At 40.3% G+C, this 16,490-nt stretch overlaps 1 protein-coding gene across 1 annotated transcript; it reads left to right on the plus strand.

The window, feature by feature from the left end:
- The first annotated feature begins 13,156 nt into the window (after nucleotides 1–13,156).
- LOC136202953 (uncharacterized) lies at nucleotides 13,157–14,090 on the plus strand. The gene has a single exon (XM_065993968.1). It carries the CDS (start codon nucleotides 13,314–13,316, stop codon nucleotides 13,968–13,970), a length of 657 nt encoding a protein of 218 aa, XP_065850040.1. The 5' UTR covers nucleotides 13,157–13,313; the 3' UTR covers nucleotides 13,971–14,090.
- The last annotated feature ends 2,400 nt before the right edge of the window (nucleotides 14,091–16,490 follow it).

Genomic DNA, 16,490 nt, shown 5'->3' on the forward strand with positions numbered 1-16,490 from the left:
AAATAAGTGAAGCTATAGAATGTCTTGTATGTGCCTAACATTTGAAACAACCTAGTTTTAGGAAGCATCTTATGCTCTCACATGTTTAAGATAGTTTCTGAAGCTGAAAATATTGCTTTCATACCAATAAAGGAAGTATCCAACAATAAATTTGATCATAAAATGCAGTTATCGAGTTACCTCTTATAGCCCAAATTACTTTAGGTTGTTGCCGTTAGAGAATCGAACCTTGATATCGTATTACTAGTCACTCACCTTCTTTACCAAAGTGATTTGGGAGAAGATGTGATAATTCTACGAACTAAGTAAAAACTTGAGAGAGGTAGAGAGGGGTGGTGACTAGGGTTCAAAAGTGAGTGGCTACAAGAAACAAGAAATTATTCTAAATCACTCCAATTATTAAGAAATTAAATCACAATACAAATAAAAAAGTTCATTTTGATACAATTAAAGGGTAGATACTTTCCTTTTAGAGATTTCATTGGAGCAGAACCAGGACATAATCCATCATGGACTTGGCACAGTATCATTCAGGGGCATATTATTCTTCAAAGGGGGGTTAGATTGCAGATAGGCAATGGTCGTTCAATTTGGTGTCCCCAGGATCCGTGGCTACCAACCTCTCATCCTTTTAAATCGAATTTGCTGCCAAATGCTGGAATTGAACAATTGAGAGTGTCTGATCTCCTGTAACCTAATCAGACAGTCTGGGATATCCATCGAATTGACCAACTCTTCACTCCGGAAGATGCCAGCTGTATTAAACGTATTCCTATCAGCCTCATTAGGATGGAAGATAAACGTATTTGGCACTTCTCTAAGTCTGGGGATTATTTGGTCAAGTATGGGTATAAAATAGCAAAAGATTTGTTATCTAGCAACCATGAGGCCAACCCTTTGCACACCACTTATGGAAATTGCCAGATATGGAGAAAAAATTGGAGCTTGGAAATCCCCAATAAAATCAAATTTTTCCTCTGGCGCTTTCTCTGTGATGCCCTGCCAATGAGAACAAACATTGCTCGAAGATGCCCCACCCAGAGCAAGATTTGTTGCTGGTGTGAAGAGGAAGAAGATGCGATCCATCTCTTCTTTCATTGCCATATGGTGCGTACAATTTGGTTAGCTTCGCCACTTATGCTTCGCTCTAGTACCATTCATGCTTCATCGAACATGGAAGCTTGGATGTTTATCTCGTCACGAATCCAAACAGCAAATGACGGTGTGAGCCTCCTAATTTGGTTTAGTTTCATCATGTGGCGAATTTGGAAGGCTCAAAATGATCTCGCTTTTAACCAAAAGGTTTGGACCACGAATGAAATTGTATCTCAAGCTATTGCTCAATTTAATGAATGGAAACCACTTACAAGGTTGGTTCTTCGTCTTTGTGTGTTGGGGATTCCCATATTCCTGAAAGAATTCCTTCATGGTCCTTGCCACTAGAAAATTGGGTTAAGATCAATGTGGACGGGGGCTTTCGAGTTTCTTCCTTTACTGGAAGTTCTGGTATTCTTGCTAGGAATCATCTAGGCGAGATTGTAGGTATTGCTGCCTATTCATACCCTAACGTGCAATCTGTTTTGACTGACGAGGATTATGCAACGCGGGAGGGAATTCTCTTAGCAACAAGGAGGGGCTTCAAGGATGTTCAATTGGATAGCGATTCTCTGCAGTTAATTAATTGTCTTAACATTTCAGAGTGTGAAGTTCTGATCTCCTGCTATAATATTGTGCAAGATATCTTTTTGTGAACTGTTATTTCTTATGTTAATAGGAATTATAATTGGGCGGCTACTGTTTAGCCTCTAAAGCCCTTAGCGAACCTCTTTTTGCTTTAGATTTTAATTTGCTTCTCTGTTGGTTTTTAGAGAAGAATGGTGCTAAGTTGTAGTTCTCTTCATTTTAATGCACAACTATCGTTTCAGTTAAAAAAAATCTCCATTTTTTCCTTCATTTGGTGCCCACATTCATCAGCCTTCAAGAGAATACAATTTATGTGTCCAAATACATGGTAGATATTGGTAACTTGATGGGTAATCACGTACCTGCCTCATACTCGTCACGAGTTATTTTTTTATCCCATACTCGTCTCATATATTTTTACATTGGGTTCGAGTAATCATGTTAAGGTCAGGTAGTGGCGAGTACTCGCGAAACTCATACTCGTTGGCATCCCTTCCATAAAGAGTAAAAAAAATCCATATAAGGCAACCCTAAAACAAAAAAAAAATGCATATTTAATGAAATATCAATACTTCCCACAAATCCTAAATTGTAAAAAAGAATATTTCAGTCCAAAATTTATCACTAAAGCTCTTTCAGATAAACAAATATGTATTAATCCTACCGAATTCATATAAAGTGAATAATCTATGTTGTACTAACCATGAATAAATTATATAAACCGTTTTTCAAGCTGAACTCTAAAAGGAACAAATGAAGAAAAAAAATATAGATGAGAGTTGCAAATAAAAAAAAATCTAATGAGATATACAAATTCTAAACAAATTGAAAATCTACGATAATAAAACAAAAAAAAATGTTAGGCAAAATAATAAATGAGAGGAGAAGAAATAAAAACAAATTCTATTTTCCATTAAAAGATAATAAAGAGCAGTAAGATCTTTTCAAGAGAAAATAGGAGATAAGCCCTCTTGATTATTAGGCTAGTGGCGTTAAAACTATTTCAATTTCAATCATATAAGAAAAGTTAAATTAATTTATTCTATCTCATAATTAAAGTGGTTATGATTAGAAATTTTTAAGTGGATGATCTTCTAATTTACAAATGTTTTAAAGGATCCTAATTTATAATTTTTTTAATAAAAAATGATTTATATTAATACTCAAACAATAGCTATTAGGCTCACAATGGATGGAGGAATAATATTGGTTACAACCAAAGAATGTGTAAAAAAACCTAATTCAGCAACCTCATCAGCGATAGATTATCATTTCGGCGTACGAACTGGAATTTACACTGTATCAATGAGACTGCCAAAGCTCGGAAATCGTTAATAACCAGTCCCAAACTCGAAAAGTCCTCAACCCCTTCCTGATATAACACATTTATTACGACTTGAGCACCTCCCTCCATACACATAATCTCATCTCCCCGCTCTTTGATCCAACTCAGAGCCTCGCAACAACAAATTGTTCTGCCAAGGTCGAGTTGAAATCCCCCAACACAAAACTTAACTAGCTAGAACAAAATCCCATGCGCTATCGCGAATAACTGCACCTATACCAATTCTGCTTGCACCCGGAATAGTAGTAACGTCAAAATTTAATTTGAGTCCTAACCTCGACGGCTCTCAGGTAGACACGTCTGTGGTTGCACTCGTGTTATTGTGTCCCAAAGGCATCTGCTGAGCGTTCCGCCAGACAGTCAAAATTGTCGCTACACGATCCGTCGTTCCCGTCGGACATAAAGTGGCTTGATCCCCAAACACGTTTATTTTGCCAGTACCATACATACTAGAGAAAAATATCTCATGAACTTGTTATCTCCCTAAAATCGGACGATATTCGTTTTATCCACCAGTTGTCGAACTCCTTGTTTGGACTCGGCCTACAATCAGCCATCATTGATGATTTCTAGACATGTACTGTCATCGGGCAGTGAAGAAATAAGTGGGACCGTGTTTCCTCTTCTTGCTGACATAACGGACAATAAACTTCAATTTCCATACCTCGGTTGTGAAGGTTTTTTCGAGTTGGTAATATGTTCCAAGCTGCACGCCAAATGAAGTTTTTAACCTTTGGGGGACAATCGATTTGCCATAGCTGATTACATGGAGCATTGCAAATCTCCACCACATGCCTTAGTTGTTTTTCCATTAAAGCGAAATAAGCTGTTTTTACACTATAAATGCCTTTCTTCTACCTCCACCAACTTAACTGGTTCTCACAACCACAAGATGAAATCGGAATCTCCATTACCAGTTGTCGGTCCTCAATCAAGAAGTGTGGTTCAAGAACCTCCACATTCCATTTCCCATCTTGTATAAGTCTATCAACTGTCCAGTTGCATATACTAGGATCAATTTGGTCCTTCAAGACCCCCTGTCTGAACCAAGCCATTTATCTTGCCATACACGAGTGACCTGTCCATTACCGATATGCATACGAACTTCTATTTTAATTAGATCTCTAGCTTTAAATATGCTCGACCATAGCATACTCGGATATAACCCTAATGAAGCTTCCCTGAAGCCCATCGATGGAAATAACGAGCCTTAAATAAGCGAGATATTAGCAAATTTGATGAAGTTAAGAACTTCTTTGGAAAAAACCGGGTTCAAGCCTTCGGGTCCTGGTGAATTATCGGGATGCATGGAGAAGAGCGATTGCTTAATCTTGTTAGTTGTATATGCCCTCACCAACTGCTGCCCATGAACTTGTGATAGACAAGACTTCACCGCCTCCACCATTTTGAGTCTTTCACAGCCTTGGGACACAAAAAGTGTCTGAAAATGCTCATATAAAGTTTTTACCAATCCCAACGACCATATGTGATGGATGCCTGTATGTGAAGATAATCTGTCAAAGTCATTTTTTCTCCTTCTAGCACGTGTCATATTATGGAAGAACCTAGAATTCTAATCTCCCTTTCTAAGCCATCTGATTTTTTACCTCTGCTTCCAATACACATCTTGATCTAACTTTACTTTGTCTAAATCAGTTTGTACATTTTGAAATCTATGTATGTCTGTCGTTCCCCGAAGGGATTCAAGTTGTATGTTAAAACGATTGTTTTCATGAGAAAAATAATGGAAGGTGTGGGGGGTCAGAATGAGCTCCTTAAGCTCTCAAACTGTCTCGAGGTTGCCCACTCCTCGGCAGTTCCAACTTAAGCACTATGGGTTTCGGTAGGTCCGATCGTCGGATCCCGTCGATATCTCTATTTCATTGAAAATACCCTCAATTGATGAACTCGTATTCTCCCCGGTCTCTCTCCTCTGTCGTTTCGAATCAGCTACAATATTAACTATCTCCTCACTTCGATAACTTTCGTGACCTTTTTCTTGTGCCTGAACAACTTACAAAGTATATGGTTGTTTGTCTGAATCTGTGGTCTCCTTCGAGGTAATTGGGGTAGCATTGAGCCATGGAGAAGCATTTTGCAAAAACCGTCTCTAGACTACTTTGAGAAATGCCCCGTACAACGCTGGAAGTTCCGGATTATTTAGTGCCTTATAGGCCGTACATTCCCTATCATTAACCCACAATAGAAACAATAGTGTGGAAGTCTTTCATACTGAAAATTCAACCAAACCCATTCTTGCACCGACTTCCCCAGTTTCATACGCCGTTTCAGAAGCTTATGTATATCTATGATTACCTGCACACGTAGATAACCCGAGAAAGGTTCAGAGTAATCCCTAGCGTCAGTGCATAGTACTGTTCCTACAAAGCTTCCACATGATACTACAACTTTCTCAGTTTGAAACCCTGCCGGTAAGTCATGGAGTTGAATCCAAAAGGCTACTTCATTCAATAGAACTTTGAGAAGTTCTTCCATTCTCGTAACTCGGTGTAGCACCAATAATTTATTCCAAATGACCATGGTCCTCCATTTAACGCAACATTGATATCAAATATGTGGTTGAATTGCATCAGAAACTGCCCCTTCCAGGTCTACAACCAACATACCTCCTGCCAGTTTCCACAACTTAGACAACGTGACCTTCATCCCTTCCACGTTAATCGGCTTGACTGTAACAAATCTCCCCCCCACAGCTCCAGTGTAAATCATATTCTGAAGCCTATCCCCCGTTCGGTACGATAACCGGAGCAGTATTTTCATCCTTCAGTGTTAAGCGTAAACAGTTCCACGTGATATCTTCCATTGGCGTCTCAACTCTTTTCATATGTCGCAAGGACGATAAAAAAAATGCCTCGTTGTAATATTAAATAGAAAATTTGTTGGTAATTAGGCAGGGAACAACACAAATTGAGAATGTAATGAACCTTCAACCCCAAGTTAGGGTAAAGAACGAAGAAGACAAAGAAACCCTAGCTGCAGGGCATTGACGCTAAAAGAGAAGGTTTATATTCGTATATGATTATTATTTAGTTGTTTAAACTCTCTCTTTTCTCTCTGCTAGGGTTTTATGGTGAAAATAGTTAGGGATAGATCTAGGGAAAGGGGGGGCGGCTGGCGGTGAGGGGGTGGTGTCGGCATCGGCAGGGGCGGATCAGGTGGGGAATGTCGGCAGGGCTGGGGCGGGCGGCCTGGAGGAGTGGGGCGCCAGGGGAGAAGGGGGGCGGGAGGATGTGGGGCGCGAGGGGGATATGGGTGCTCGGGAGGTACAAGGTGGCGCGGCAATGAGGCTGGGGGTTGAGGGGCGTGAGGGCGTGATAGAGGCTAGGGGTGCGTTGGGTGTCCTGGCCGTACGGCTAAGGATTGACGCTCGGGCGGCTGGGGCGGGCATGGTGGCCGATGCTGGGGGCAAGGCTCCACCGCTGGTGGGAGGTGCCGCTGGGCATTGCGAGCCGAGGGCAGGCGCTGATGAGCACTACAAGATGAGCGCCAGCGGCGCTGCTGGGCACTGCGAGCTGAGCGCCGATGGTGCTGCTGGGCACTGCGGGCCGTGGGCAGGCGCTGCTAGGCACTACAAGTTGAATGCCGGCGCTGGTGCTGGTGCGGGCAGAGAGGTTGCGGGTAGGGTTATTTCTGTGCAGGATGGGGCTGCGGTTGTGGAGCAGGTTGTCTCGGGACAGATCTAGGATAGTAAAGGGGTCTCAGGTAGGTTTGGTGATGTTTGTGGGGATCAGTTTCAGGGGAATGCAGTTTCCCCCAAGTCGAGGGTTGGTATGAATAGTTATCTTAAACTTGTTGGAGAGTCGGTAAATAAATTCAGTGTTATTCCTGGATTAGGGAAAAATTCTTGGAAAGATACGGTTATGGGGGTGGTCGAGGAGGAGCATTGTATGGAGGAAATGTTGATGGAAGGGGAGTCGGATGAAGTTTATTCTGAGTCTGATGAAGAGGATGGTGAATAAGATGATCCTCTTTGTCCTGTGATTCGTCTCTCCTCAGCGGAGAAGCGGGAGCTCAGGGATAAGTGGAAGATTTCTTTAATAGTTACGGTGCTTGGGAAGAGAATTAGCTTCAACTATTTCGCTCAGAGGATCCAAGCTCAGTGGGCTAAGAAAGGAAAAGTCAGTATTACTGACTTAGAAAATGACTACTATGTCATTAAATTTACTCGAGTTGAGGATTATAATGCTGTGATCAATGGGGGTCCGTATATTATTTTGAATCATGTTCTGGCCTTACGGCCTTGGGTTCCCAATTTTAATCCTCATGATTGCTCGGTTAACAGGAACTTGACATGGGTTAGGTTCCCGGGCCTACCTATCGAATATTATAGTGAAGGGTTTCTTAATAAAATAGGAAGTCTGGTTGGGAAGGTTCACCATGTGGACAAACTACAATTGGGGCTATTAGAGGCAAGTTTGCAAGGGTTTGTATTGATATTGATCTTGCTAAACCTCTGTTGTCAAAATTCTGTGTTCATAACAAGGTGTACTTTGTTGAGTATGAAGGGTTACATAATATTTGTTTTGATTATGGAATGTATGGTCATACTCAGGAGGGTTGCCCCAAAAGGGAGAAGGTGTTAGAGGAGGTAGGAGAGGGTGTCATCGGAGGAGCTGAAGGGATCCAAGGTGATGGGGGGAATTTTGGCCCCTGGATGGTGGCTAAAAGGTCTGCTAGACGAAGGACACGTCCTTCGGTGGTTCAAAATCGTCCCCCTGATATTAACATTAATATGAAGTCTACCCTGCCAAATCCTATTGTTAATCCTATATTCAAGGAGAAGCCTATCCCTAAAATTAGGGGGGATTCTGGGGTTGCTCCAAGCATCACTTCAGGTTCCAGATTTGGGGCTTTGACTATTGAGGAAGTCCATGAGTCTGACCAGGATGACGAGCATATTGAGCAAAGCATGCCAGGCTTAGAATCTATTGAACCATCAAATAAAGTGGTTGAGAATGTCAACCCCCTTTTCGTCTCCAAAGGTGAAGCCCATGTGGGGTCCCAGGCTTTGGCTTCTCAAGGGAAGAAGAAGATAAATGAGGTTAGTATTCCTAATCATTGTGGTGATCCTGGTGTTGGGAAGCCTATGGGTGTTAATAAAACTAGTATGAAAAAGCTCAAGGGGAAGCAAAAAAGTGTCCATAATACTATGGTTTTGTCTGAGAAGAGAGGGCATGCGGGTACCTCGGCAAGGCTCTCAGGAGCCCCTAAAAAATACCTAGTTTAGGGTTGTGGGTGCGGTCAGTTGTCCTCCTTTCTATGGATTTTTTGTTTTGGAATGTTAGAGGTGCGGCTAGCAAGGCTACCCGTATCCATGTTAATGATTTAATTAAACAGTTTAATCCTTCTTGCTTTGCTTTAATGGAAACTAAAATTAGTGGAGTTAAGGCAGATGAGGTGTTTAAAAAGTTTAGGAACTGGAACTGTGTTAGATCGGAGGCTACTGGTCGGGATGGTGGGATTTGGCTTTTCTAGAAGCCAGATCGTGTTCATTTTGATATAATTAGTATGGATAAACAGTTTATTCATAGTAAAGTGAGTGTTTCTGGTAATAAACCCTTTTTATTACCCTAGTGTATGCTGATCCTGTCCTGGCTAATCAGAAACGGCTCTGGGAGGTTCTTTACTTTATAAGTGTTAACATAACCGAGTCTTGGTTTTTAGCTGGTGACTTTAATGATATTGCCCTTATGAGTGATCAGAGAGGGGGTTCTCATCACTATGTTAACCGTTGCCTTAATCATAAGAATAGTATGGATTTATGTGGGCTTTTTGATCTGGGTGCCTCTGGTCATAAGTTCACTTGGAAGCGCAATAGTACCTTCGTTCGTTTGGACAAAGTTTATGCTAATGTTTCAGCTCAATCTAGATTTCCTGAAGGGTCTGTGTTAAATCTCCCGTTCCGTCATTCGGATCACTGTCCTATCTTATTCAGGCTGATGAGAGGCAATCGGCCTAGGGGGGAGAGACCGTTCCGACATCAGGTGGCTTGGGAATCTCACCCTAACTTTAAGGATTTCTTCCAAGATAATTGGAAACCTCACTCAAATGTCCTTCAAGCTGCTGAGGGTTTCATAAAGAATGTGCTGGGGTGGAATAAAAACGTCTTTGGGCATATTCTTAGGAGGAAGAACAAGTTATTGAATAGAATTGAGGGCATTCAGCGTAGGTTGGAGGAGAGGTTCGATCACAGTTTGGATGGCTTTCTCAGAACCCTTCAGAAGGAGTTGGAAGCTGTGCTTCGGAAGGAAGAGCTTCTTTGGTTTCAAAAGTCTAGGAAAGCCTGGATCAAAGATGGGGATCAGAATACCAGGTATTTTCATCTATCTACCGTCATTAGAAGACAGAAAAATAGGATTGATGCTATTAAAAACTCTAATGGTGATTGGATTTATGAGGACGAAGACATTCGACAATTGGCACTGGACTTCTATAAGGACCTTTTTAAAGAGGAACCTGTTGATCTGGATAAGGCGCATTCTGTTGCTACCTTTCCCATGGTGGGAGAGGATAGAATTCTGGAAGCCTTCCACCCTATCTCCCTGAAAGAAATTGATCAAGCCATTTTTAGTATTGGGGCTACGAAAGCTCCTGGGGTTGATGGTCTGCCTGCTGGTTTTTACCATAAACACTGGGAGGTTGTGAAAGAAGGCATTTACAACTTCATCAAAGGTGTGTTTAATGGTTCTCAGGATATCGGGCAGGTTAACAGAACCCTTCTTGTTCTGATTCCTAAAGTTGAGAAGCCTTCTTCTTTCTTACATATGAGGCCTATCAGTCTTTGTAATGTTCTCTATAAGACTATTACAAAGATTGTGGCTAATAGAATTCGTTGTATTCTTCTTGAGATCATTTGTCAGAATCAGGGGAGCTTTGTGCCTGGTAGACAAATGATGGATAATGTGGTGATTGCCCAAGAGATGGTCCACTCTATGAAGATTAAAAAGGGGAAGAGAGGTATTGTGGCTCTTAAGTTAGATCTGGAGAAAGCCTACGATCGCATTAACTGGAGTTTCCTGATGGAGAGTCTAGAGAGAGCAAGAATCCCGGATAATTGGAGAAGTTTAATAAAGGTTTGTATCTCTTCTCTGGTTTTTCAAGTTTTAATTAATGGGGATATGTCGAAGGATTTCTCTCCTGGCCGGGGTATCCGTCAAGGGGATCCTATGAGCCCTTTCCTTTTTGTTATTGTAATGGAAAGGTTGTCTCACCTGATCCAAGATGCTGTTGATAATGGGAAATTCCACCCGGTGGCCATCAATAAGTTCTGTCCCCAGGTTACTCACTTGTTCTTTGCAGACGATGTTCTAATCTTTCTAGAAGGTAATGATGAGCAGTTAAGTATCATTATGGATATTCTTGAGTGTTTCTGTTCGGCCTCTGGTCAAAAGCTCAATGTCCAGAAGTCCAGGATGATGTGCTCTAAGAATATGAATCAGAGAGCCTGCAAAAGGTTGAGTGATCTGTCCGGAATTCCTCTTACTTGCTTTCTTGGTAAGTATCTAGGTATTCCCCTCCATAGTGAGAGAGTGTCGAAAGTGTCCTTTAAAGATACTTTGGATAAAGCTAATATGAAGTGTGCCACTTGGAAAGCTAGGACTCTCTCCCTCGCTGGCTGGCTTACGTTAATCCAATCTGTCAATTGTGCGACACCCAATCACATTATGCAGGCGTGTCATCTTCCTGAGCCAGTTCTAAAGGATCTTGATAAAATTAATCGTAGATTCCTGTGGGGAGAAGCTGAGGAGGGGAGGAAGGTCCACCTCGTTCCTTGGAATGAGGTTTGTCAACCTAAGGACATGAGAGGTCTGGGCATTAGGAAAGCCAGTGATAATAATAAAGTCTTATTAATGAAGCTTCTATGGCGAATGTGGCAGCTTCCTTCAACTCTTTGGGTTCAACTTTTATGCGGGAAGTATCAAAAGGATAAGGTGTTTGGGGGTCCTAAGGATAGAGTGGTTAATTGTTCTTTTCTTTGGAAAGGCATCAGTGCGGTTTTTGCTGAGTTTTGTTCAGGGATTGGGTGGAATGTGGGAAATGGTAGATCCATCAGCTTCTGGAAGGATATATGGATTGGGAATAAGCCTTTATTGGAAGTTTGTGCTTCGTTGCCTCCTTTGGATATTCAGAACTGGAGGATTGCAGATGTGGTGGATTCTGAGGGTGAGTGGATTTGGTCAAAATTTGAGTCCTACCTCAGTATGGATTTGCTCCTTAGAATTAGAGGGGTTCAGATTAGTAGTAAAATTGATGACAATGATAGTTACTGTTGGTCTCTGACGAACAACATGGCCTATTCTTGTAAATCAGCTTATCAGAGGCGCTATCAGGATTTGGATTCCTCGCCCCCTGGGGTGTGGAAGACGATTTGGGCTTTAAAAGTGTCGTACCGTATTAGAAGTTTCCTGTGGGTAGGGGTTAAGAATAGGTTGCTTACTAATTCGGATAGGAAAAGGAGGCATCTAGTGGAGTCTGGAGCTTGTGGCAGATGCAGAGGTAATGAAGAGACTTTGTGCCATGCTCTCAGGGACTGTGAGAGAAGTAAAGAGGTTTGGAAGAGAATTCTCCCTATGAATGTTCTTCCTTCTTTTTTAGCCCACTCTGAGAATGATTGGTTTGTGGATGAGGTTAATGGTAAGCTTTTGGCTGAGTTAAATCAGGGTGTTCTTTTATTCGCGGTGGTTTGCCATCAGATTTGGAGGTGGAGAAATGAGGAGGTTTTTGGAGGAGAGAAGGTGATTTTGCCGAATGTCTTAGATTTCTTTTCCAAAAAAAAATAGCACCCTGGTTGATAACTTTGTTGAGGACCCCTTGGCTAGGGCTGTTCAGAGGAAGGAGGTCCATCTTTTAGGCTGATGTAGGCCGAGAGAAGGTGTGGTTAAGCTTAACACTGATGGTTCTTGTCTGATGGATGGGAGAATTGCTGCTGGAGGGGTTCTGAGAGATGATGGTGGCAGGTGGGTTTCTGGTTTCTCTCAGAATTTGGGTATTGGTTCGTCCTTTTCTGCAGAGCTTTGGAGGATATTTTATGGTCTGAAGCTTGCTAAAAATCTAGGGATCAAGAAGCTTCTTGTTGAGTCAGATAACCTTGAGGCGGTTAATATGATCTTTGATAACAATGCTATTTGCCTAAATAGCCAGAACTTAATTAAAGGCATTAGAAGGCTTGACGACTCCTTTGAGTCTATTAGGTTTGCTCATATTTATAGTGAGCAAAATCGTGTTGCGGACCGTCTTGCGGTTGAAGGTCAATCAAGAATGTTGGGGCTTTCTGTTTTTGCTTCTCCTCCGGTCTTCATCTCTTCTTTGATCTTGGAGGATGTGGTGGGGGTCAGTTTTCCTAGGCTGATCCCGTGTTGAACGACCTTTTGTTTGTTTTTCTTTTCCTTTCCTACCAAAAAAAAAAAAAGTGAATAATATGAAAAAAAATTTATGCATATACTAAAAGTGTTTAACTTAACCTTAGCAATGGCAGAATTGCTGCTGGAGGAGTTCTTCGGGATGCTGGTGGCAATTGGATGGCGGGGTTTACCCATAACTTGGGGACGGGCTCCTCCTTTTCTGCGGAGCTCTGGGGTATCTTGTCAGGTATTAAACTCGCCATTCGCATGGGTGTTAAAAAGCTTTCAGTGGAATCTGATAATCTGGAGGCTATTAACAGGATTTCAGATAGCCAGACTGTTTGTCTGAAGAGCCAGAATCTCATCAAAGCTATTTTGAGGCTTCGTCCTGCCTTTGAGTATCTTAATTTCTCCCATATTTTTAGGGAGCAAAACCGCGTGGCGGATCGCTTAGCAGCTGCTGGGCATGGGAGAATGTTAGGTGTTTCTACCCTCTCTGTTCCTCCTTCTTTTCTTTTGCCTTCTCTCCTAGAGGATAGGATTGGGGTCAGCCTTCCTAGACTGATCCCGGTGTAGGTTTTTTTGTTGGTTTTGTTTTTTTTCCTTTCCTTTCTTACCAAAAAAAAAAAAAAGTGTTTAACTTAAAGCACTTGAGTTAAGCCAATTAATTTACTAAATTAACCATTTTAATTGGTATAATAATAATAATAATACATGTTTTGTGTAACGTGTTTATCCTTTAACCGAAACAAGTCAAGGTTATTTAGAACTTGCCCATCTTTCGTGCCTTGCCATATATCCTTCACTTGTCCCACTAAACTTAAGAAAGAATATCCAATTCCAATCTCCTTCCTTCCTTATTTCCACATAATAAATAAATACAATTACAAAATCTTCCTATTCCAATCCATTTTCATTTCCTAATGGAATCCGAATCCAATGCCTCTATTAATTCTCCCCACCCCCGCTTCAGGCCATCCCAACCGGTGGCCGATCGGATTTTCCGAGCCCTCCGCCACCACCTCCGCCTTCTCCACCGATCGGATTCAAATTTCTTTATCTTAGGGGCTACAGGGAATGTTTACACGGTCTCATTATCCACCACTCCTTCATGTACTTGCCCTGACCGTACAATCCCTTGCAAACACATACTCTTCGTTCTAATTAGGGTTCTCGGTGTCTCCCTTGATGATAGATGTCTGCAGCGGCGGAATCTCCGACCGTGCAGGGTTAATCGGCTGCTTAGCACGCCTTCGTCGGTTGAATCATTGGCCGATTCAAGCGTACGGCAGAGATTTCATCAGCTTTTCTTTGAGGTTAGGGGAGGGTGGAGGAGATCATGTCCTGAAGAAGTGAAGATTGAAGAAGGAACGATATGCCCGATTTGCCAGGATGAGATGGAGATGTTGTCGGCGGCGGTGGCGTGCGAGATGTGCAAGAATGTTGTGCACGAAGAGTGTTTGATGAAATGGCGGAGAAGTAGAGGAAGGAGAGGAGCTTGCTGTGTGATTTGTCGAGCCAGATGGAGAGAGAGATTGAATGAACAGACATATCTCAATTTGGCTACTCATGTCTCTTGATTTAATTTCTAAGATTAGGATTAGTTTTTATTTTATTAATTTGTAAATATGTGATTCGCACTGACTTCAACAAATCTAGTTCGTTGTGTTTAAACTTAATGTAGTTATTCAGATTTATTTCTTCTTACGCCTATTTTTTCATTAGATTTTTCTGGGTAAGAATGGCCTTAAATAACTTTTAAGATTTTTTTTAATTGGGAAGGAAATAGTATATAGTTTATTTTTTCCTTCCCCACCTCCCAAGGTATATAATTCTTTGGAAGCCTTAAATTTCTTTTAAGAAGAAAAGTAATGATATGGTATATATCCGTATAACTAATTAGAAAATTATAATTCATAACTGCATCTTGAAACGGTTTTTGTTACACCGACAGAAAAATACAAAAATAATTAACACCGACACTAAACAAAATAGTATATAAAACCGAAATATAACCGAATTAAAGTAGTCAATTCGATTTGGTTTTAAACCGAATTTGTTAAAAAAAAATAGCAAATAAAAATTACTACTATATTTCCTTATTTTATCTCATCAACCAAAAATTGGAAATACTTTTAAATTATATTTATATTAACTTATTATCCTAATAAACTTGTAACGTCTAATTATATATATACTATAATAGTGAAGAGGTTCAACAGTACAATTGGAGTAATTTGTTCAATTTTTCCAATTGAACCCTTCAAATTTTAATGTTTCTATTCAAGGTAAGGTCCTTTTAAGTAATTTTCCAGACCCTTCAATCTTATAACAAAACGACACCGTTTCATGTGGGGCAATATAGGTAATTTTGTTATTCAATTGTAGGGTTACAATTGCTGCCTTTCTCCCATTCCCTTTCTTATCTCATTGCAGATATCTCATTCTCTCTCCAGCTGCTTTCTAACCCTCAATATTCTCAGCCGCCTCCTTCAAGAACTCTCCATCTCTCTTTAACTTCATCTCCTTACTTCATTGGTTTGTAGATTTCTGCATGAATATTTTTTCACACAATCCTTTCCATTTACAAGACAACCATGATGATGCGACCTTCATTGTGTCAAGTCCAGATTCGCATAGATATGTTACCGCTTAACAACATATTTTCTTTCTCTTCGATGGTTTTCTATTTTGGAGATCGAAAAACATCAGCATCGACATGTTCCGTATTTGCTTTCTTTGAATGTCTCCGTCCATGTTTCACACGAATCTGTTAGCACTTCATAGTAAGTTTTTCTTTCTTTTTCTTTGGTTGTCTTTTATGTAGGAGATCTAAAAGCATCTTCATCGACATGTTTCCATGCATTCTAATAAACTGTTTCTTCCCCTCTTCTGATTGCTTTTTGGGGTTCGTTTGTTCCTCCAGAATCAAAATTTTGAATGACGTGTTTCTTAGACGTGGTCCTTCGAAGATAACACTTCACATGTCTCTTATCAGGTAATTTGCTGTTAACTTCCTCATCGCCTGCCATTCCCGATTTGTTTGATGTTTCTTTCATATTGATTTCTATTTTTAACTTTTGTTTCCATAGAATTAAATTTCTTCATTTTTTCTTCATTTCTCACCCATCTGATTATGCTATTTTTTTTAAGTTTTTTCCAGAACTGCTTTCTTTGTCGACATAGAGGAGATGACTCTTTCTCTTCCCTCTCTTCATGCAGTAGAGAAAGCATATCTAAAAAGAGCAAAAGAGTTTTTCATTTCTAATGTTTAAGTTGGTTGCTTTACTATTGGGTTCTTAGATCTATGTGCAATTTGACTGTTATTTCTGCTTGCACCTCTGTATCCCTTTTCCTGTTCTTATTTTTTCTACTATTTAGGCTAGTAAGAGATCAATTGGGTTTTAATTTCTATTTTCCTTGGATTCTTTATGTATTCCTATTTTTTGTACTTTCTTTTCTTGCAGGAAACAAATTCTGGAACTCAATGCATCCCCTTCCAAATGCAGAAATCATTACAGAGCTTTAGGGATGAACCTCAAAACGAGTCCTTTCGGTTCACTTCCAAAGATTTGGCTTTTGGGATGGTCCTCCGCAAACCCCGACCTTCTGGGTGTATTATCATTGCTGATTTTAGGTTTTCTTCCTCTTTTGTCAATTTTGTTTCTTAATATTTAGGTTGGTGATTTTTAAAAAAAAAAATTGTTCTAATGAGAAACAGAGGTTTTCAACACGTTACAAAGTTCATTGAAACCTAATTTTCAATTTACAATAGTGTTTCATATCGTTTGAATATAGTTTTCATGTAATTAAAAGAATTTATTAGTGTGTTGCATTTTTTAGTGCTCTCTGTTGCAATTCAAATTCCTTTTTTTGTGTATTATCTTTTTCATAAATTATTGGTTTAAAACTAAAGTTCTACATTTACTTAAAATTGGTATTTTTCTATTGACATGTAGAGATAACTCAAATATTTATTGAGTTTATGCATTATAGCTGGATTTGCTTAGATAATATATACATCTCATTCTAATGTGGTTGCATGTTTACTTTAACATTTCTTTCTAATTTAAGGAATTGCATGTTTACTTTCTTCAATA

Source organism: Euphorbia lathyris, chromosome 8 (assembly GCF_963576675.1).
Source record: "Euphorbia lathyris chromosome 8, ddEupLath1.1, whole genome shotgun sequence".
In the NCBI taxonomy this organism is placed as follows: Eukaryota; Viridiplantae; Streptophyta; class Magnoliopsida; order Malpighiales; family Euphorbiaceae; genus Euphorbia; species Euphorbia lathyris.